The following is a 22,480-nucleotide window of genomic DNA, read 5'->3' as shown; positions in this document are numbered from 1 at the left end:
GTCCCTTAATCATATTACTAATGATGCTCTGCCAAGCCTCCGCCTTGGCTCTCCCACTATCTGCTGCCTTCACTCTTACACATGTGCTGATGAGCAAAGGTAGAGAAAATAACAAAACCATGCTGACTAAGTCCACCATAAATTTGTTCTATTCAGTCCTTTTCCAGTCGTGTCCAACTCTTTGTCACCTCATTTGAAGTTTTTTTTTGGCAAAGACACTGAAGTGGTTTGCCATTTTCATCTCCAGCTCATTTTACAGATGAGGAAACTGAGGCAAACAGGGTAAAGTGATTTGCCCAGGGTCACACAACTGGTAAGTGTTTGAACTCAGGAAAATGAGTCTTCCTGACTCCAGGCACAGCACTTTACCCACTGTACCACCTAGCTTCCTCCTAAATTTGTTACATAACCTCAACTAGACCCTTGTTGCTAACAAGGTAATCCCTTTATATCTGCCTAATTTACTAACCCACTCACCACAGCAGCTTTTCCAAACCTTTTCATCTCTCCCAAAATTATCCTTGCCCCCGCTCCAACTCACTCAGCTGAGAAAATTGCCTTATTGTTTTTGCTGAAAAAACTGAGGCCATTCTCCTCTCTTCCTCACCTCACATAACCCAGAAGCATTCTAACACTATCTCCTCCTTCGCCCCTATTCCACAACAAGAGGTGACCCTTTTACTTGCCAAGACTAATGCCCCTACATGCACCTGACCCATTCTTTCCTGTCTTCTCCAACTTGCCGTCCTCTCACTCTCAATCTCTCATTTATCTTCAATGTCTACTGACTGCTTCCTTGTCCACAAACGTGTCTGTCTCCCCCATTCTCAAAAAACCCCAAACCCCTCACTTGATCCATCTATCCTTGCTATCATCTCATACCTCTCCTATTTTTTGTGACAGCCGTCTACAATAGGTGTCTCCACTTTTTCTCTTCTCACTCTCCTCTTAACTCTCTACAATCTGGCTTTGCAGCCTCTTTTAACCAAAACTGCTCTCTTTAAAGTTAATTACCATCTTCTAATTGCCAAATCTAATGGCCTTTCATCAATCCTTATCCATCTTGACTTTTCTGCATTCTTTGACATTGTCAATCATCCTCTTCTCACCGATACTCTCTTCTTTCCAGGTTTTCAGGATGCTACATTTTCCTGGTTCTTCTAACTATCCAACTACTTCTTAGTCTCCTTTGCTGAATTTCCTTCCAGGTCATTCCCACTAACCTTGGCTGGTCCACAGGGTTCTGTCCTCTGTCCCCTTTTCCCTTTATTTTCCTTGATCCCATTAGCTCCCATAGATTCAATTATCTCTATCCTAATGATTCTCAAATCTACTTATCTAGCCCTAACCTTCCTGCTGACTTGCATCTCCAACTGCCTGTTAGACATCTCAAATAGGATGCCCTAAAGACATCTTAAATGCAACATGTCTGTAATGTTAATGCAATGGGAATATCTTTCCCATCCATTAATAGGTCTCTATGACCTGCTTGAGTCACCTGGAAGCCTGAGTCACATTAGCCTGTGGTGGGAGGAGCTTACTGAATGCGTGGAGCAGGAAGTGAGTGAGACAGAGCAGTCAGAGCTGGGAGAGAGTAGGCAGGCAGAGCAGCTAGCATGAGTGAGAGAGGGAGTGATTGTGCTTAGGGGAGCTTGTTTGTGGGGAAGCCCGTTGGAGGGAAGGCTTGGGGATAGAGGTACTCTCTCTGCATTGGTAATGCGTATAGACTTTTTTATTACCATGATGGATTTGGCTCTTTAGTGTTTGAATCAATGTCTTGACTTTGTCTTTGAACTAGAGTCTGTTATATCTTGCAATTCAAACCTGTAAATACACCAGCATATTCATAGCACCTGCTGTAGATACAGCATTGGCAATATAATGCACAAAATTGAACACATTATCCCCCCTCTTCTTAAACCTTTACCTGTCTCCTTTCCAAAATGTTCTAGTACTATTGAGTGCCATCATCTTCCCAGTCATTCAGGTTCCCACCTAGGTGTCATCCTCAGCTCCCCAGTCTTTCTGACCCTCCACCCATTCCATAAGCAATCTTTTGCTAAGTCTTGCTGATTTTATCTTTGTTAACATCTCTCACATAAACCTTCTCTGACACTGCCACCAGGCCCTTGTTGCCTCTCTGACTACTACAATAGAATGGTTAGTCTACCTGCTCTTTCCACTCCGTCTATTCTCCACTCAGCTGTCAGTGATTTTCTTAAAACACAGGTCTAATGGTGTCACCCTCTACTAAATGAGTGTTGTGCCCCCCTGTCACCTCCAGGATCAAATATATCAACTCTGATATTCAAAGCCCTTTGTAACCTGCCCTGCTCATCTTTCCAGTTTCTTACACTTTACACCCCAACATACACTTCTATCCAGTGACATTATCTTCCTTGTTCCTTGCATAAGACTCTATTTCAACTCCAGGCATTTTCCCTGCCTGTCCCCCATGTACAAAATATTCTCCTTCCTTATCTCTGCTTCCCTGGCTTTCAAGTCCCAGCTGAAATCCCACCTTTTACAAGACACCTTTCCTGAATCTTCTTAACTCTAGTGATGACTATCTGTTGACTATTTCCTATTTATCCTATCTGCAGCTTGTTTGTACCTGGTTATTTGCATGTTGTCTCCCCCACTAGACTGTGAATTCCTCAAGATCCGGAACTGTCATTTATCTTTCTTTATATTCGCAGTGCTTAACAGTGCCCAGCACATAGTGAGCAATTAATATTTATTGACTAATCTACTTGAAAGCAATATTATTTCTACAGTCTTTCCCTCACCTTAAGCTTGACTCTTCCCATTTATAACCCCTTTCCCTGCAGGGTTTTACTTCACTCCTTTTTTTCCTGGCTTTTATCTAATTTTTCCCTTTTCTTTTGTCAATCATTAGGTAAAAATCCCCCTTCTCCAACTTTTATTAGTTTTTATTCATTTTCTGCACCTTTTATAAAGAGAATTTCTTTCCCTCATTCTCTATTTTAGTTCAATTCATTGTCTTTAGTTCTTTATTCCTTTAGTCTCTCCAGTCCTCATGAAACTAAAACTTGTAAGCCTTCCCTCTTATAGATATTATATTATTGCCTTGTAGATATTGCCCTCTTCCTTTTTTCTGTTGCTTCAGCTCCTGTAGATGAGGACAGAAATAATGGCTCATGGTGGAAGTTCTCCTGTGTCTCTTATTGTGCAGTTCAGGACAGTACTCTCTCCTGGTTCTTATAACTCCCCATGTTTGCTTGTTCGCTTCCCCATTTTCCTTGAAATCTACTCTCTGGGTCCATGCCCTCCCAAGCTTCTCAATGACAATTGCACCTTAGAACTTTGATTCCACTTCCCTTGAGGCAGAATGCTCTCTTTGGTGGGACAACATGCTCAGAGGCAAAATGAAGTGCAAAATTCCTGTGGGCTACCCCATTGTAAGGACCCCTTCTGCCATTACAAGAATCTTTTGCCCCCAATATGGAAGTGTTCTTCAGTGGAACCCCTCCCACTTCTGAATCAAGATTTCCCCCCTTCCCTCCCTTTTGGGTTGAGAGGAAATCCCTCCCTTTGCCACTTCATCCATCCCCCTACAGCTTCCTGAGATCGAAGGGGTTATTTCCCTTTTCTTGTTTACAAATTACTTGTTTGGGACACATTACATATTCTCCTCTATATTCTTCCTCCACTCTCAAACCCTTTTAAGTGCCCTACCATTCTTCAGTTTAGTTACAAAGACATATTGATTCATCTTTAGGCAGGGTGTTGACGTTTAATCCATGGTGTTTCAAGTCTTCTCCTCCCTTATCACTTCTATTTAAGTTTTGCTGTTACCCCTGTATCCTTGCATACTTTTAGAAATTTCTTAATAGTCCCCTATTTTGTTGTTATTGTTTTTAACACCAAAGGTGTCTTTTATCTCTCCCTCCCTCCCCAGAATAATTTAGTTAGCTGTGCCTTCCTTAATTGCTGTATTTACCTTTTTAATATTTCTGATGTCTAGTGTATTGACAAAGAAAATAATTGGCTCACATTTAGGTTTTTTTTTTTATTTTGTAAGAATGTCTCAGAGATCTCTAATTAAACATCTTTTTTATCATTAATGATTAGGTTTAGATTTGCAAGGCATATAACTTTAGGGTACATCTTGAGCTCCTTTGCTCTTTGGAATTCATTATTCCATTCCCATCCATAGTTTCTGGTAGGTGCAGAATCGTCTTTTGGTATTTGAGCAATCTTTCTTTTAAATTTGAACGTTTTTCCCCTGATCATTTCAATTTTTAAAGACAACCACCACCTCCTGGAGTTTTCAGCAGTTTTTTTTTCCCCCTCCTCTTGAAGCCATTGTGTGAATTATTTTGATTAGCACTTGGTTTTCAATGTTCAGAAGTTTTAGGCAGCTTTCTTCCTACCCCCTCCATCCCCGCCATCATGTTTGGGTTTTTTGACTTACTGTGTTCTTCTGAGAGGCCTACAATCCTTAAGTTGTCTCTATACACCCTGTCATTGGTATCAATGCTTGCTTATACAGAAATTGTACTTTTTTTTTTAACATGATTGCTTTTCTTCTTCCAGATTCTTCATTTCTGCATATTTCTTTTTTTTAAAATGCTTTTTTATTTTGGCAGGGCAATTGGAGTCAAGTGACTTGCCCAAGGTCACACAGCTAGTACATGTGTCAAGTGTCTGAGGCTGGATTTGAACTCAGGTCCTCCTGACTCCAGGGCCGGTGCTCTACTCACTGCGCCACCTAGCTGCCCTCTCATTTCTGTATATTTCTATTTCCAACCAGTTGTTCTGTCACTTCTTTGGATAGACTCACTACTACAGATTCAAGTTTTCTATTCAGCCAATTATTTCTGTTCTATAGAATATAAATTCTGCTTTCATGAATCTTACTTTTCTCTTGAACCATTAAGGAATATCTTGAAGTGGTTATATAGTGGCTTTCTTGGGTCCACAGGGTCCTCTGCCTCATCAGGTGAATTATTTTTCTTTTGCTTGCAATATTTATTCAGAGATGTTTGGATGTTATGTTCTGGAAGCCATCTTCTCTCCTGTTATTATTATCTTTCCTGCTGATTTATGTTTTTCTCAAGGTTTTGAGTTTTTTTCTTCTTCATGAGTCCTTTAGTGACTTCCATCTTTTTTCTCCCTTATATTCCTCTAATGCTCACTTTCTGACTCCTTCCACTTTGATGATCCCCTAAAGGCTAGATCTCAAAACTGCCTCAGCCTATTCCCATGTTGAAAAATTCATTTGTCATCAGTTTCAGTCCCTGATTTGAAGGGGAAAATGTCTAGTCCTCCATTCTGTTGGCCACGTCAAGTATTGTCATTTTTATGTAAAATATCCAAAAGCACTTGAGAGTCAACAGCAGCTGGTTGGGGAAATTACCTAATGGTGTTTCTCTGAACATCTAAATATCTTGCATTTTTTTCAGAACAGAATGACAAATGCCCCATTTTTCATACAGATCAAGACTCTCAGTGTCTTAGGAAATAATCTACTTTTAGATATCTTCTAAAGTATCAGGCATATTTTCAAATCATTAAGATTTGAATTTTCCAACTATCTAAATTATTCAATTCTTGATTCAAATCCAACTTGATGCAATGTCATCAACTGCAATAAAAATAAAAACCATTTTCTCTTCACGAGCAGCAGTCTATTGCTAAAGATTATCAGATAGTTTAGAGAAAGTATTTTGACAATTTTCTAAAAACATTTTCTGATTAAAGCCAAGAGCATTGTTATTCAAGTATATAAAGGCTCAACATTAGGGACAAAACTAATAAACTAGTCCTGGGGTATGCAAAGCATTCACTTTAAATCATCCTTTTTTATTCACTTTTTAAAAGTCTTCATCCAACTACTACGTATATGTTGTTTTTTAGTTTAATGGTTTTCCAGGATACAGGGTGATCTACATAAGTGAAACAAAAGCATATTATGAAGTTCAGAGTAACGTGTATACTGACATGACCCAAAGGAGTAGGTAATTACTACTACTATTGTTAATAATAGTTTTACGTAAATTATTGTAAGACTTCTAAGTCTTGTAAGATTTGCAAAACTCTACACACAGTGTTTCCACTTCTATTGTGAATAGTGTGACTTAGTAAGAAAAGTGCCCAAGAACATCAGGGGGTGAATCCTTCCTCAGATACTTCTTAGATACGTGGCCCATAGCATCAATTACCTCTTTCACAGCCAGAGTTTCTTCAACGGTAAAAATAAGAACAGCACCGACCTCTGAGGCTTGTTGTAATAACCAAATGAGAAATGTCAGCTATTAATGACTCTAAAGTCAGAGGACCTGGGTTCAAATACTCAGTCTTCCACTTAGAACTTGTGTGATCTTGGGTAAGTCATTTAACCTCTACGTTTAATCTAAATGTCCTCATCTATAAAATGAGGAGATTGCAATATATGGACGCAGTCATTTCCAATTTTAAATCTACTACTCTATTAAAAACAAAGTTTTGAAGGTACTAACAGTTCTAATCTGCTTTATAGTTTGTCTTATGACCCTCTGAGATGAAATAATCATATTACTACTGTTCTGATTAACTAGTATGAGGTTTTTGGCAATAAAACCTCATTTCTTATCTCCATTCAATTGCATATAAGACATCTCCATCAGGATGTCCCCAACAGCACTTCCATGTTTACTTCCCAGTGTAGCTTAATTTTTCTCCCTAAACCTTCTTCTCCCTCAGAATTTATTTATTCTGCCCATAGTACCGTGGCACCAGTAAGTCTCCCATGCATAGATATTTGATTCTGCCATTTCCTCACTTCCAATATTTAATCACTTATAATTCCTATCCTACCTCCCCAACGCTTCTCATATCCATCCTATATTTCCATCACCTTAATAAAGGTTCCAGTTAATACCTTCCTGAACCACTAGTATCACAGGAGTTTAAAGTTAGGAGGGGCCTGAAAGGGTCAAATCTAACCCTCATTTTAATTAACAAAACAGAAACACAAATGACTCATCCCAGACCACACAAGGAATACATAACAGAGCCAGGATTTAAACTCAGGTTGACTCCACAACAGATATGCTCTCTTAGTACTTTTGGCAGAACAGAGATGTGCAAAGGATCCAGGATTTTCACGATGGTATAGTCCTCCTTACAGGTGGGCCTTTCCCACCTCAACTCTATTTAACTTTCCAATCTATCTTTATGCTGCTATCAATAGAATTTCTGTTATGAATGGATCTGGTCATGTCTTTTATGCTCAAAATTCATCAGTGGTTCCGTTATTCACTGAGTAAAGTTCAAACTCCTCTACCTGGAATTCCACTACATATTCTGGCACCACCAAACAGCTTATGCCTCAGAAAAACCTAACTATTCTCTTCCCCCCCATACATAGCCTGAACATATTCAACCCACTGTATTATTCTCTCCCTCCCCATCTTTCCCTGATGAATTCCCTAATCATCCTCTAAATCTCAATACAAATGCTGCCTCCTCCATGATGCCTTCACTGATCCCCACTCAGTAAGGTTACCTTACTTCTTGGACTTTAAAATTACAGTTCAGTTTCTAACTTTCTAATGTCTTTATCTTAAATATTGGTTATTTTAGCTACATGTATTGTTGTCTTAAGTCCTCACTGTACTACAAACTACTTGAGGGCAAGGTCTATCTCTTATCTAAACTTTTCCTCCCAATACCTAAGATAGTGCTTGGGATCCAGTAGATACTTAATAGATATATTGATTTTTATTATTGTTAAGAGTTCACACAAATCAAATTATAGGAAAATAAAGATAAAATTCATCAATTGGTCTATTACCTTAAAGAATTAAGAACCTACCAACTGGCCTATATCAGGCAGTAGGAAAACAATCCGAAATCCATAGTAACTGGACCCCCTTCCTCACCATTTCTCATACTTTAATACATCATCTTGATCTGTTGAAACTACAAGCAAAAAAACTTTTATACTTACATTTCCAAAGCTTACACTGTACAACATAACTGGAAATATCTGGTTTTCAACTATAAACTTGCGGAAGTTGGGTGCAGTAGTTCACTCATTGCTGCTGTAAACAACATGTGTAAGTCATTTTTCTCCCTCTTAAAGAAAAGGCCAGCAGCTGCTTGCTAATTTTTTTATTGTGTTATACATTGCCAACTTACATATATCATCTTTGTTTGGAGCTTTTAGGACTTGCAATGCTCCCAAGAAGTTCAGAAATACATTGGCCTGTGACTTAATAAAGCACAAACTGATCTGAAGGCTATGTTATAAATTTCCAGCCCTTCAAATAAACTATTCCTCTAAAACCTAAAAAAATAAATTTCCAGTATTAGGTAAGGGAAACTTTGAAAATTATATCTTACAGGCTGACGACAAATGAGCACAACTGTCAGAAGATTAAAAGTGCCCCCCACCCCAGAGTAACATGCTTCTCTTTAAATATATTGGTGTGATATTTATGAAACCTTAAAAATAGTTTTGGCAAGTGGAAGACCTTTTAAATGAACAGATGAGGCAAAAAAATCTTATTACCTTTGAAAAACGCAATTCAAAAGTTTTTACTTTTATTTTAGCATTCTAAAGTAGTTCTGATTACTGCTCTCCAAGCCACAGGCTTTTGTTTTTTTCCTATTCATTTGGCAACTGTTTTGATCATCATTTCTCCAAATAGATAGCACTTCCCTGTTTAAGAAAGAAAAGTGGAGGGATTTTGCCCTGGGGAAAAAAAGCTAATTTTTTAAAATAGCTGGTTGCAACAAAACCATTCTTTGCCTCTTCTGACCAAATTCTTACCCATTACAGAAGCAAGCAGAAATCAAGCAGTCAGATGGTGCATGATTATGTTTTGGGTTGTTTTTAATTGTGACTGGTTAAATTTTAAATTGTAATATAGTGCTTCAACAATTAGGAATGTTGTGAAAAAACTGTGGCTTCTAAATCAGAATTCAACCGCAAACTTTCACTAAGCTTAAATCCAAGAAAGCAGCGAAATCACTTTTAGGCTCAGCAATGTTTAAGCACTAACATTAAAACTGTGTCCCTTCTGATAAAATGACAGATGGTTCACTTCTGAAACAATAGCACTGGCATCATGCCAGACACACAGTAAGTGCTTAATCTTTTTTTATTCTTTTCATTCATTCACTCACTCATTCATTCAACATTAAGAGGTTTCAGAAGAAAAGCAGGAGATGTGAGAAGAGAATGACACTGCCATTAAAAAGATTTAAACTGATAATAATCACTAACAGTGGGAAGTTAGTTGTAATAACACACATAAATCAGTATAATTTTAAAGACAATTGTCATTCAAATGATAACTATGTAAAACTGCACTCTTTATTATAGTAGCTAAGTAGTCAGTGCATAACTACATTAAGTACTTTTATACTTATTTTAAGTCACAGGAAAGAAAAAAACCTAAAACAACTTGGGCTGGAGAAGAAATAACCCAAAATGTCATCATTAGTCATTCTAGCATCCATCATACATCTCTTTTCTGATAGAAAACAATGAAATAACATTTCTGCATACTCCACTTCTTCCTCCCTCCCCACCAAATAGAAATTTATATGTCCTAAGTTTTCTTTAAACATTTAGGAAATGCTTTTTCTGTTATTCTAAAGAAATGGTGCTTCAGCAAGAGTAAGAAATGTTTTCACCGACTCAAACTATTATCACAAGGTGCATTTAAGAAACAAAACCAGAACAAAGAGATTTACACTATTGTGAGACTCCAAAAATAAGAAGAATTTCTTAAATGAGTTTTAAACCCTATTGCTTCTTTGGTATATTCAAGACATGTAACAAATTTCCAAAAGGCAAATTTCAAAAACTGTAAGAACTCTTTCATTATTATTCATAATCTTTAAGATGTTTTCAGGCTAGAAAAGAAACATGAGTGATGAATGGAAAAGTTACTTTAACTGAATAATGGTTGAAATTTTCACAAACCTCATTTCAATTTCTAAAGTATCCAAAAAAACCTTGAATAAATTTTACACAAAGAATGGAGTTATGTTCAGTTCACTGAAAAAATTTAAGTTGAACAATTGTATCTTTTAATCTTCACTTAAATAATGAAAAAAAAAGAACTTGTATTTATTGTTTTGGAAGATTCTATACAATTTTGTATTTTAAATATGTTCTATAACAGTAAAAATTTCATGGGGAAACCATGGAAAACCGTAATAGATAGTGTGACAGTTCTAATATAGAACCTGAATGATAACTTCCATAGACTAAACAAGGAATGATAATAAAACTAGTTAGATGATAAAACAAGTTAAATGATAGCTGAATATGAGACAGCATTATTCCAGGTTATTTAATTTTCCAGAAAGGCAAGTTATACATATCCACATATAATTAAAAATCTTCCATTCTGTCTCACAGAGTATAAAGTATACAGTTAATTATAGCAAAATTTACAAATAACCAGCTTCAGTTCTGGCATTAACCAGACCTATTTACATATTTGGATAAGTAACTTCATTTCTATACAGATGTTTACATTTTAAATCCACATGGAAATATACAAAAATGGCAAGAAATGTGTTTTTAAATGTACATCTTCAACTACTAATACAAATATTAACATCCTGGTACAATCAAATTCCAGGTCGGCATTATTTCTTTATGAAGGTTTTATACAAAATTAAAGAAATATTCTTTCTCTAGTTTCAAACTCTTAATGCTGGTGGTCTAGAGTGTGTCACAGTCAAAAACAACCATCAGGAAAACTTGACTTTCTTAGATTAGGGTGTCTCACAAAAAACCCTCGAATCTGAAAAAAATGGTCTCGTGAAACTAAATGTACCGTTATGTAATTAACTTGTATATAGTTACTAAACTACATTACTCCATCTATTTGTCAACTACAGTTATAATACAACTAGACATAACACCAACTGCCTCATTTAAAAAATGTCAATAATTACAAGCCAGTAAAAAACAAATATAAGGAATTTCTAATTTGGACAGACTCCTTAGAATTTCATTTTTAAATGGTTTCTTTTTGCATATTAGATATCAGTAATAGGCCATCCTCTTGGAAATATTAACTCTCAGAATCAAGCAGCACATTCCACTTTGGCATGGCTTAAATCTTTCATAATTGATAAAAGGAAAAAAATCCTCAAATCTTTTCTTAGGTCTGCCTACATTAAGTGCTCTAGAGCAGCTTAGAACATACTTTGATTCTGATTTCTCCATTATACAAAGAAATCTAGAATTAGCTACAAAGTTCCTGTACTTTGGCTACAAATAATTTTTTTTCCTAAGAACCAAGACAAACCAAATTTCTATCAGCTAAAAATGAGCTTGCAGAATCAGTAAGGCAAAAACCAAAACAACAAAAAATACTGGGCAATGGGCACTTGATTTGGGACATATACAATTCCCAAAAGCATACACTACTTCCTAATCAAATTTAGAGAAATAAGCAAAAAATGAAAACAAATACATGACTTTTTCAAAAGGCCTCTTGTGGTAAAGTTATTTACAAATAGTGTTCATGACTTCTTTAAAGTGCTATATCTTAACTCAGTTTTCAGCATCATCTATTTCTTTAAGAGATCTTTGAGCACAGCACCAGCACTGTTATCAGGTAACACTGGCAGAGGTGTAAATGTAGGCAAAGCATCTGAAATGGGCTTCATAAGGAGATGCCCAGTTCCACCGGCTCCAAGCACAGCTGGGGTAATTAGAGGTACAGCTGCAGAACGTGGTGCCAAGAATGGATTTACATCTGGTCTTCTACTGGTTCCAGATCCTTTTGCATCTAAGATATAAGAATACGGTTTATTTAGCATCATATTCTTAATAAAAATCATTTCATGCTAGCATAAGCTTATTCTCTAAATGTAGCAAAATTGCAAAATTTGATATTTATAGTAACATAAACATGATTAATACACATGAATTCTGAATCTATTTAAAAAAGGAAGAGATAGACACTCTAAAGAATTCAACGTCCGTATAAATTTTAACCAATGTGATATTCAGCATATTTTTAATGCTCTAACTGTTCAAAAGAATATTGCTTCTCGACTATACAAATGGAGATATATGCATTTGAGAGGTAACTAAAAGTTCCACAGGACATATGCAGATATTTTGAAATAAGGACTGAATGAACATAACAAAGGGAAATAGATATGGCTTATTATATTTACTATTATTATTATTATACTATCCTCCAAGGGGAGACAGGGTACAACTCAAATCCTTTATTGTGATATGGAAGTGATGTGAGTTTTTCAAAGATTATGCCACTAGAACTCTAGGTCTGGGAAGTCTTACCAATCTGGAAAAGCTTCAAGTGATCTACTATCCTACTAGGTTCATTTATATTTAAATATCATTTAATTTTGATATTACAAAACTTAGTAATGACTAAGATATAAAAAGGCTCCAATTTTTAAATTTATCTGCCACCTTCCTACTCAAAAAGATAAAATAGCTGAGTTTAGATTTATCTAAACAGTAAGAAAAATGCAATTCTTCAATGAATCTGTGACCTCATTAATGTAAATATTTCCTCTAAGAAAAAAGATCACAAACAATGCACGCATTCTCATCCTTTGTAATTCTTGGTCGCATCTTCCCATAAATCCTTCATAGAAGACCTAACAAATATACTACAGACTCTAGGTCTTTAACATGTCATGATACAAGTGTTAAGTTGTCCGTCTGTTACCCTTTCTGATCGTGCATTTTCTGGTTATTCATGCTACTTCTTCCTTGCAAGTCACTGTTGACAATGTGTTGCAGTCTATTCAAACCCACCACATGCATTTCCACTGGCCTCTTTTTTTATTATTTGTCACCAGCAAAAGCCCAATTTTAGAGAAAAGGAAATCCTGTTATAGTACAACCATGGAAAGTACCTCAAAATGCCAAATCCTGAATGACCAAGCATAAATTATCCTTAATTCAAACTGTAGCTATAGAGCCAACACCAAGGGTTTTCATTAGATCACCATGAAACATCTGAACCATCTATACAAGAGAGAACAATCAACATTTCCCTCCCTATATAAAGGATATTTTCAGTTAAGAAATGGAATAACTTAAGTGACCACTGAAGTAATTTTTTCAATAACACAAAGTGAAAATTCTTCCATCTTTTTGCTTGGATTGGGATGTCTAACATTCAATTTTTAAAAACTAGGAAGTATGCAATAAAGCAGTATCCTTATGTTATTTACAAAGTAAAACCCAAGTTTACAGAAGTTAATTTTTTTCTGGATGAGGAGAACAGGAGGATTCCAAAAAACAAAAGAAATCTCTTCCATGACAATTCTTTATTTTCAGTGGTAATTAGATCCATAGGACACTAAAACAAAATTGTCACCTGAAAGCATTTTATATCTATCTATTATGCCTACATCAGCTGAGTTGGTCTGTACAATCTTTGTTAATGAGGCTAAGACTGTGGGTTTGAATCCCAGAATGGACCTGATAAATTTTAGAGAGAAGAAAATGGCATTCATTCCCTGACGAGTCACTCCTACTCTTGGGATGTACTACACACTTACCCCCTTGGTCACATGGGAAAATCAGGTAACAGTGTAGTTGAATCAACACTAATTCATCATCATTACTAAAATGTCAAGGCTCAGATGGGGTCGTGCACACAGTAGGTATACAACAAACTTTTATTCAATTTAAAATACACCTTCTACTTAATGTACTTTCAGACTCAGTTGGTATGTTGGTTAGTTTTGTTGAGCCATTTTTCCTCTTTTATTCTTTGTTATCTGGGTAACTAAATGGCACGGTGGCTAGAGAGCTGGGCCTGCAACCAGGAAGAGCTGAGTTAAATCTGGCCTCAGACACTTACTAGCTATATGAGCCTGGTCAAGTCACTTACCCTGTCTGTATTAGTTTCCTCAACTATAAAATGGAGCCATAACAGTGCCACATCCCAGGGTTGTAATAATCAAATGAGGCAAAGTGCTTATCACAATGTCTGACACGTAGTAGGAGCTGTATAAATGCTAGCTACTATTATCTGTTACAAGGGATGACTGAAGAGGAAGCTAGGTGGCTCAGTGGATAGAGTGCAGGGCCTGGAGTCAGGAAGACCTTAGTTCAAATCTGACCTCACTTACTGTGTGACTCTGGGCAAGCCACTTAACCTCTGTTTGCTTTAATCCACTGGAGAAGAAAATGGCTAACCACTGCAGTATCTCTGCCAAGAAAATCCCACACACAGTATGGTCCATAGAGTCACAAAGAGTCAGACATGACTCAACAACATGGCTGAGTAGATGAGAAGGATATATTTGAAAATGAAAGTGATATAAAAACTAAAGTCATTAATAAAAATTTAAAACAAAACCCAAAAAACATACATTCAAGAAACGTAAGTCAGTATCATTTTAGCACGCAAGGTAAAAACATAATAAATACTTATCTATTATGTGGAAGACAAGGAGAGAAAATCCGGGTCTTTTTTACAGTTTTAAAAAGAGTAAACACAAATTTAAAAGATATTCCATATTAGTTAGCATCACTTTAAAATAGAAATAATAATAAAATTAAATATTAGTGAGGCATCAAAACAAGTAAATAGAGGGATAACCTCAGAGTCAAGAAGACTTGGGTTCAAGTCCCACTTCATATACTGGCTGTGGAACCCTGAACAATTCAATTAACCTCCCAGTGCCCCATGCAAATTCTCTGAGACTACATAAATTGCAGAAAAGGAACTGAAATGTATTAATCTTCACCAGGAGCTCCCCACACAGACAGAATTAACATACTAAATCTAAAAACTACTCTTTTTTATTTTTTATTTATTTGTTTGTTTGTTTATTTGGTCTTTGGAGGGGGGAAGGCAGGGCAATTGGGGTTAAGTGACTTGCTCATGGTCACACAGCCAGTGTGTCAAGTGTCTGAGGCCAGATTTGAACTCAGGGTCCTCCTGACTCCAGGCCCGGTACTCTACTCATTGCACCATCTAGCTGCCCCAAAAACTATCCTTAATATATTTTTTACCTGTAAAACTGCCTGATGCAGTGTTAGTTGGTTTTCCCCTTTCTGGTGAATCTAAAGGTTTCATATCATGAACAGAGAGCTTTGGTGGAGGAAGACTTGGACGGGATTCTGTCTCCAGAAACTTGACAAAGAGTTCTGAAAAAGACTAAAATAAAAAATGTGTGTTGTAAAATACTACTTAATTTTAAACTGTGTAATTTTAATCAAAATCTAAACCCTTGTTTCAAGGATTAATGCTTGCTTTGCAACATGAATATCACAACAGAAATTTCAAGATTTAAATATGAATATCTGAAGGTAATATTCCCAACCTATGTTATGTCATTCTAGTCCATCAGACAGACTTAATATCTTCCAAAATTCTTCTTTACACTCATAGACACTAAAAACTATGATAACGTTGTCCTCCCCTTAAATCCTCTTCCACTGCCATACTGCTTGGAGCTAATTAGCTTTTCAAAGACTATACCAATGGAATATATGTAAAAAGACTTGGAAAACACTAAAACAAGCATGATAAATGTACAAATTAAATACTTCAAAACTTCAAGGATCAGCAAGAGTACTTCCTTCATTGACACACATCATAATCCTTCCATAATTTTGTAAACTGTCTTCAAGAACTTTCGTAGCTAAAACTTTAATCACTGTGAAACCAACCAAGGGACGAGCTTCTTGGATTTCAGTGAGGCTGGACATACTTTGCTGAGTCCATTCTCCAAGTCTTTCCAGCTTGGTAAGACTTGCCAAAGCTTGGGCTCCACTGCCACAGCCTTCAAGAACCTAGGGTTGCCTCTACATCATGATGAGGTAAAAGAAAAAAACTTTGGTGGAAAAAGCAGCAAATTTTTGCAATGATCCTATCAAGTTGTACAAAAGCTTCATTTTACAGATGATGAAACTGAAGCAAATGATTTGTTCAAGGCCACACACCATTAAGTCCTATCCAGGGGCTCGAGAAGTCACCTACGCCATTATTCTTTGCAATGCATTATCCTATCTTTCTAAGAGCACTGTATGATAAACCGATGAGCAGAGTTGTCATTTCACCACCCATACATAGAAAGAATAAAAAGGTTCTTACGCTATTAAACACTGATTGCTGATTTGGTCTCAGAGGTGTGCTGGGTACACTCTTTGATCCTCCTCCACCAAGCCATCCTGCCATCCACCTAGTGACACCACGCTGATCTTCATTCAACAACTAGAAGATTAATTTTAAGACATAACTAATCACCATAATATCAGGTCATAAAAAATAAGAATTTGTTATATTTGATTTGAAATATGCTTTATCCCAAGCTGACTTCTGGTAAATATTAATTGATAAAAGCTAGGATTATAACCAAATATAATCCAAACAACCCCTCCCTCCCTTTCCACAAATTCATTTCCACATAGTTTTAATTGTATCTCACAATACTATCATTCTAAAATATGCGGTGACTTCTGAAAGCTGTCACTTATACTCCATGATGCTGCAATTCTGTGGCTTCTCTCATCTCCATGTCCAGTCTAAACACAAGGAGGCCTCCAAGTTTTAGCATTGGACTGCTTCATTCTATATTCTCTCCCTCCCATGACCATCATCCATTCCCATAGCTTCAATTCAATATTTATCAGCTCTTTGAAGATTAACTCCAAAATTGATATTGGAACTCTTCAATAACCTAATATTAAATTTCCAGTTGTCTGCTGAAAATATCCACCTGTATGTATTGTTAATGCAATGGGAAGATCTTTCCCATCCATTAATAGGCCCATGTGACCTGTCTGAGTCACATCAAAGCCTGAGTCACATGAGTCTGTGGTGGGAGGAGCTTGCTGAATGGGTGGAGCAGGACTGAAATGCAGTGAGACAGGCACACAGAGCAGCAGCTGGTGTGAGTGAGGGCCAGGGAGTGATTCTGCCCTTGTTTGTGGGGAGGCCCTGACAGAGGGAAGGCTCAGGGATATGGGTGCCCCCTGCATCGATAATGTGTATACATTTCCTTGTTGCTATGATGGATCTGGCTTTCTGGTGTTTGAATGAATGTTTTGGTTCTGTCTTCTGAAGACTGGAGACAGTCTGTTATATTTTGTGATTCACAACTACGCTGGCATTCGCTGTGGGTATCAGATTGGTGATACACTATATTAAGGTTATATTTTGTGCCAAGTACAAAACTAGACAAAACTGAATTCCTCACTTTTCCCTCAAGTCTATTTTTTATGAGAAAATACTTCCCCTACTCTTTTGCTAAGGTAGGGAGTCCATAGGTGTGGAATTTTATCTAGGGTATCAGGGGTTGTTTTTGAGGTATTAGTTTTGCTGTGTTATTTTTCTTCTTACTCTTTTTCTTTTCTTTTCCTTTATAAATTCCTTGTTATAGGGGATGCCTCTCCAGGAAGGAAGTAAAAACAAGAATTATTAATAAAAGTTTATTCTTTGAAAAGTCTATTTCTGGGGATGGCACCATCATCCTCAGACACACAGGCTATTGGAAACTTGAATTTTTAAATATGCTCCCCTTTACCACATCAGGAGTTTTACTTCTGCAATATGATTTATTTGCCCAAGGTCACATTGGTAGTAAATGGGAGAATCTATATTTGGACCTAGGTTCTATGATTACAAATCTAATTTGCTTTCTGCTGTGCATATTTCTCATATCTACTAAGTCCTTCCTACTCCTTTTTGTAATTATCTAAGTTCAAAACTTATAAACTATTTTCTGCCTCTAATCTCTCCCCTCTACAATAAATCCTTCAAAGTAACTTAATTCAACAAAAATTCATCAAATGCTTACTGTGAACCATGCTATGCTAAGCTCTAGGGAAGTTATTATTCTAAAATACTTAATACCTTAAGGTGAAGGTCCTAGTCCTCATGCATGAGGTCTGAAAAGGAGACGTGACAAATAACTATAATAAATAATATATGATAAATTTACTGAGTACCAAAGTGCCATATTAGATCTGAGAGGGAAATGGGTACCTACTGGGAAAATCAGAAAAGAATACACTGAGGGAGCAGCATCTGAATTAGGCACTAAAAAATGAAGAGGAATTCAACAGGAAAAGAGAGTCAGGGAGTACAGTTCAGATGTAGGCAACAAAGTAAACTAGTAACATGGAGTGGAGTAGTTTGCTAGAAAGTAGTACATAAGAAAGGAAATAATATAAATTAAAGCTGGAAAGACTAAAGTGCTGCCAGACTATGGAAATCTTTGAATGAGGAAAAAAAAAGAGTGTAACTTTCATTCAGGTGGGTAGCAGGGAAATTTCTAAGCAGAAAAGTCATATGGCCAGATCTCCATAATATATAATTTCACAGAACAAATCCCCTTAATAAAAAACTTGGACTCAGTCAAAAGGCTGCATGTAAGGACCTAAAAGGCCACATGTGGCTTCGAGGCTACAGGCTCCTCCCCTCTTCCCCCCACCCCCACCCTCCTGCTCTATATAAAGAAGATGTCTGGAAGTAATAAGGAAAATAGGTGAGTTGTGGTTTTCCGTTTGTTTTTGGAGAGGGAGAAGAAAAGAACCAAAAGAGCAAATTTCCATTTCAGAACACAGTAAGATATCTCTATGAAGCTGTAAATCTCCATTACCATACCACTTGCTTTTTAGAACATAATAAATTCTTTACATTACTTTCAGACTGTCTTGCTTGTCTGTTATTCCTCCTGAATTTCCTTTTGTTCTCTTCTGTGTATTTTAAAAACTGTTAAAATAGACTTTTTTCATCTTTTTTGCATCACCATTGTTTTCTTTGACTTCGGAGAACTGGATTTTGGCTATGACATTTTTGGGACTCTTCCTTTTCAGGTTGCTTTCTGGAAGTAATCAGTGGTTCTTTCCATCTTTACTTTGCCCTCTGGTTCTAATAGTTTTCATTTATTATTTCTTTAACTATAATGAGGTAGCCAGTTTTTTTTCAATCGTTTTCAGAGAATCCAATTTACATCCTCTTTTCCTGAACATCTTTTCCAGGTCAGTTTTGTTATACAAGATATCTTACATTTTTTTCTATTTTGTCAATCTTTTATTTTGTTCTAACATATCTTATCTTGTGGAGTCACTGATTTCTCTTTCATGTATTCTAATTTAGGTAACTTAGCACTTTCTATGTATTTCACTTTGAATTCTTTCCTCTAGAATTTTTATTTTATTTTTTATTTATTTCTTCATTTCATGTAGTCCTGGTGAAAAATCAATTTTGCAGCTGTTACAGAATTAACTTCTTCTGGGAGTCCTATATATTTGCAACAACTTTATTTTTATAACTTTAGATATTTGATTTTTTTCCAATCACATGTAAAAATATTTTTTTACATTTGCTTTTTAAAATTTCAAGTTCCAAATTCTTTCCCTCACTTCTTCCCTGCAAACCTCCCTGAGAAGTCAAGGAATAGGTTATATATGTGCAATTATGTAAATTATATTTCCATATTAGTCATGTTATAAAAAAACCCCACCAATTCCCCCCCAAAAAAGCAAGAAAAATAAAGTAAGAAAAAATATGCTTAATCTGCATTCAGACTCCAAAAGTTCTTTCACTGGAGGTAAATAGCATTTTTCATCTTAAGTCTTTCAAAATGAGATCACTGTACTGCTGAGAAGAACTAAGTCATTCACAGTCAATCATAAAATATTGCTGTTACTATGTACAATGTTCTGCTTCTGCTCACTTCACTTTGCATCAGTTCATGTAAGCCTAAGTGTTTTTGAAAGCATCCGGCTCATCGTTTCCTGTAGCACAATAGTATTCCATCACAATCATATACTACAACTTGTTCAGCTATTTCCCAATTGATGGGCATCCCATCAATTTCCAATTCTTTGCCTCACAAAAAGAGCTGCTATAAATATTTTCAAACTCATATACATTTTTGAACATTTCCTTTTTTTTAAATCTCTTTGAAATACAGACCTACTAGTATTATCGCTGGGTCAAAGGGTAAGCATAATTTTATAGCCCTTTGGACAGTTTCAAATTGCTCTCCAGAATGGCTGAACCAGTTCACAACTCCACCAACAGTGTATTAGTGTCACAATTTTCCCACATCCCCTCCAGTATTTGTCACTTTCCTTTTCTGTCACATTAGCCAATCTGATAGGTGTGAGGTGGTACCTCAGAGTTGTTTTAATTTGCATTTTTCTAATCAATAGTGATTTAGACCATTTTTATATAGCTTTAATTTGTCTGAAAACTGCCTGTTCATATTCTTTGACCATTTATCAATTGGGAATGACTCTTATATTTATATATCTGGGAAGAAGACTTTGTCAGAGAAACCTGCTGTAAACATTTTTTCCTAGTTTTTTGCTTTCTATGAATCTTGGCTACATTGGTTTCACCTGTACAAAAACCATTTAATTTAAGGTAATCAAAATTATCTATTTATATCCCATAATGCTATCTCTTCTTTGGTCATAAATTCTTCCCTTATCCATAGATCTGACAAGTAAACTATTCCATGCTCCCTTAATTTGCTCATGGTATCATTTTTTATGTCTAAACCATGTAATCCACTTGGCTGTCTGCTTCCATTTTATAGGTGAGTTCATCCCATTCACATTCACAATTATAACTACTATCACTATCTCTCTCTCTCTCTCTTCTCACAGTGTTTTGCTTCTCAGCTCTTTTTATGCTGGCCAAGAATCAGAAATTGAAGGGACACCCATCAATTGGGGAACAGCTGAACAAGTCATGTTATATTGTAATGGAATATTATTGTGCTACAAGAAATGACAAGCAGTGATTTCAGAAAAACCTGGACTTACATGAACTGATACAAAATGAAGTGAATAGAACCACAAGAACAGTGTACATAGTAACAGTGATATTTTATGATGATCAACTGTGAATGACTTAGCAATATATTCTCAGCAATACAACTGCCTAAGATATTCCTAAAGGACTCATGAAGAAAAATGCTATCTGCCTCCAAACTTAGAACTGATGTTGTCTAAATACAAACCAAAGCATACGGTTTCTCACTTTCTCTTTTTTCTGGTTAAAGTTTCCTTGCACAAAATGATTAATATGGAAATGTTTTGCACAACTGCACATGTATAACCTATATCAGACTGCTTACTGTCTCAGGGAGGGAGGAGGGGAAGAAAAGTAAGAGGGAAGGAGGAAAAGAATTTAGAATTCAAAACTAAAGAAAAAGATTGTTAAAAATTGTTTTCTACTTAATTAGGGAAAATTTTTTTTAAATATTTAAAGTAAATTAACCGCAGGTCAATTATTTGTCCAATGAGATGTTTCACATCTTCTATTTTTTCATTCTCTTAATTTTGTTTTATTCTTTCTTGATGTCTCCTGGAGTCAGTAGCTCCCACTTGCCTATTTTCATGGAATCATATTCTTTAGTGAACTTCTGTGCCTCCCCTTCTATGTGGCCAATTCTACTTGTAAAAGAGTAATTTTCTTCAGTGAATTTTTGTACATCTTTTTCCATGTGGCCAATTCTGCTTTTTAAGGAATTCTTCTCTTCAATGGGTTTCTGTTTCTCTTTTAGCATTTGGCCTATTGTTTTTTGAAGTGTTATTTTCTTCAGTATTTTTTATGCCTCCTTTACCAAGCTGTTGACTCCTTTTTCATGATTTTCTTGTATCACTCTCGTTTCTTTTCCCAATTTTTCCTCTACCTCTATTATTTGATTATGAAAATTCTTTTTGAGCTCTTCCAGAAAGTGGGGGGAGGGAGAACAGGAGACAAATTCATTTGAGGCTTTGAATAAGTAACTGTTTTAACAATTCTTCTGAGTTTGTATTTTGATCTTCCCTGTCACCATAGTAACTTTCAATGGTCAGGTTCTTTTTTTGTTGTTGTTTGCTCATTTCTCTAGCCTATTTCTTGACTTTTAACTTTATGTTCAAATTGGGCTCTACTCCCAGAATGGAGGGGCACTGTCCCAAGCTTCAGATTTTTTGTGCTGCTGTTTACAGAGCTAGTTCTAGGAGAGGGGTTTGTAAGTTTTCAGTTCTTCCAAGGTAATATGATCCAGAGATGTGTGGTCACTGCTCTCCAGCTCTCTGATCTGTGAATGGACCACAAGTATTCTTTTCTACCCTGGAACTGTGTCCAGGGTCCCTGCTCCTGCTAGTGCTCCTCCTCGCCCTGGGACTACGACCCAGAACCATATGTGGACAATGGAACAGAGTCTTGCTCTTGGTGCCAGCAAAGGATCCCCTATAATCTCCTTCTGATCAGTTTTCTGACCCCCTTACCATCTGTGAACTAAGAGCTCCAGAAGCTACCACTGTAAATTAAAGTTACTGTTCTCCCCCAAGCCTATTGCTGGCTTACCAGGGCATCGCCTACACTTCACTATGCTTCATCCTCATCCCACTGAAACAGACCTTTCCTGCCAACCTTTTAAGTTGTCTCGGGCTGAAAATTGCTTCGCCTTGTCTTTTTATTTGTTTTGCTGCTTCAGAATTTGTTTTGAGGTATTATCTAAAGTTGTTTGGAGGGGATCTGGGTAG

At 36.4% G+C, this 22,480-nt stretch overlaps 1 protein-coding gene across 1 annotated transcript in view; it reads right to left on the bottom strand.

Annotated features, from left to right (window-relative positions):
• Window positions 1–9,306: 9,306 nt before the first annotated feature.
• The window catches only part of TRIP11 (thyroid hormone receptor interactor 11), a 103,667-nt gene continuing 90,493 nt past the window's right edge, over window positions 9,307–22,480 (bottom strand). Inside the window, exons 19-21 of the mRNA XM_036734419.1 lie at window positions 16,080–16,199; window positions 14,996–15,140; window positions 9,307–11,771 (exon numbers count right to left, since the gene is read on the bottom strand). Of these exons, the coding sequence (XP_036590314.1) occupies window positions 11,551–11,771; window positions 14,996–15,140; window positions 16,080–16,199 (486 nt within the window). The 3' untranslated portion in view covers window positions 9,307–11,550. The remainder of the gene's footprint in view (window positions 11,772–14,995; window positions 15,141–16,079; window positions 16,200–22,480) is intronic.

This window comes from Trichosurus vulpecula, chromosome 8 (genome assembly GCF_011100635.1).
Source record: "Trichosurus vulpecula isolate mTriVul1 chromosome 8, mTriVul1.pri, whole genome shotgun sequence".
NCBI classification, from domain to species: Eukaryota; Metazoa; Chordata; class Mammalia; order Diprotodontia; family Phalangeridae; genus Trichosurus; species Trichosurus vulpecula.
The sequence above is the reverse complement of the archived record's forward strand: the minus strand, read 5'-3'. Positions and strand labels throughout refer to the sequence as shown.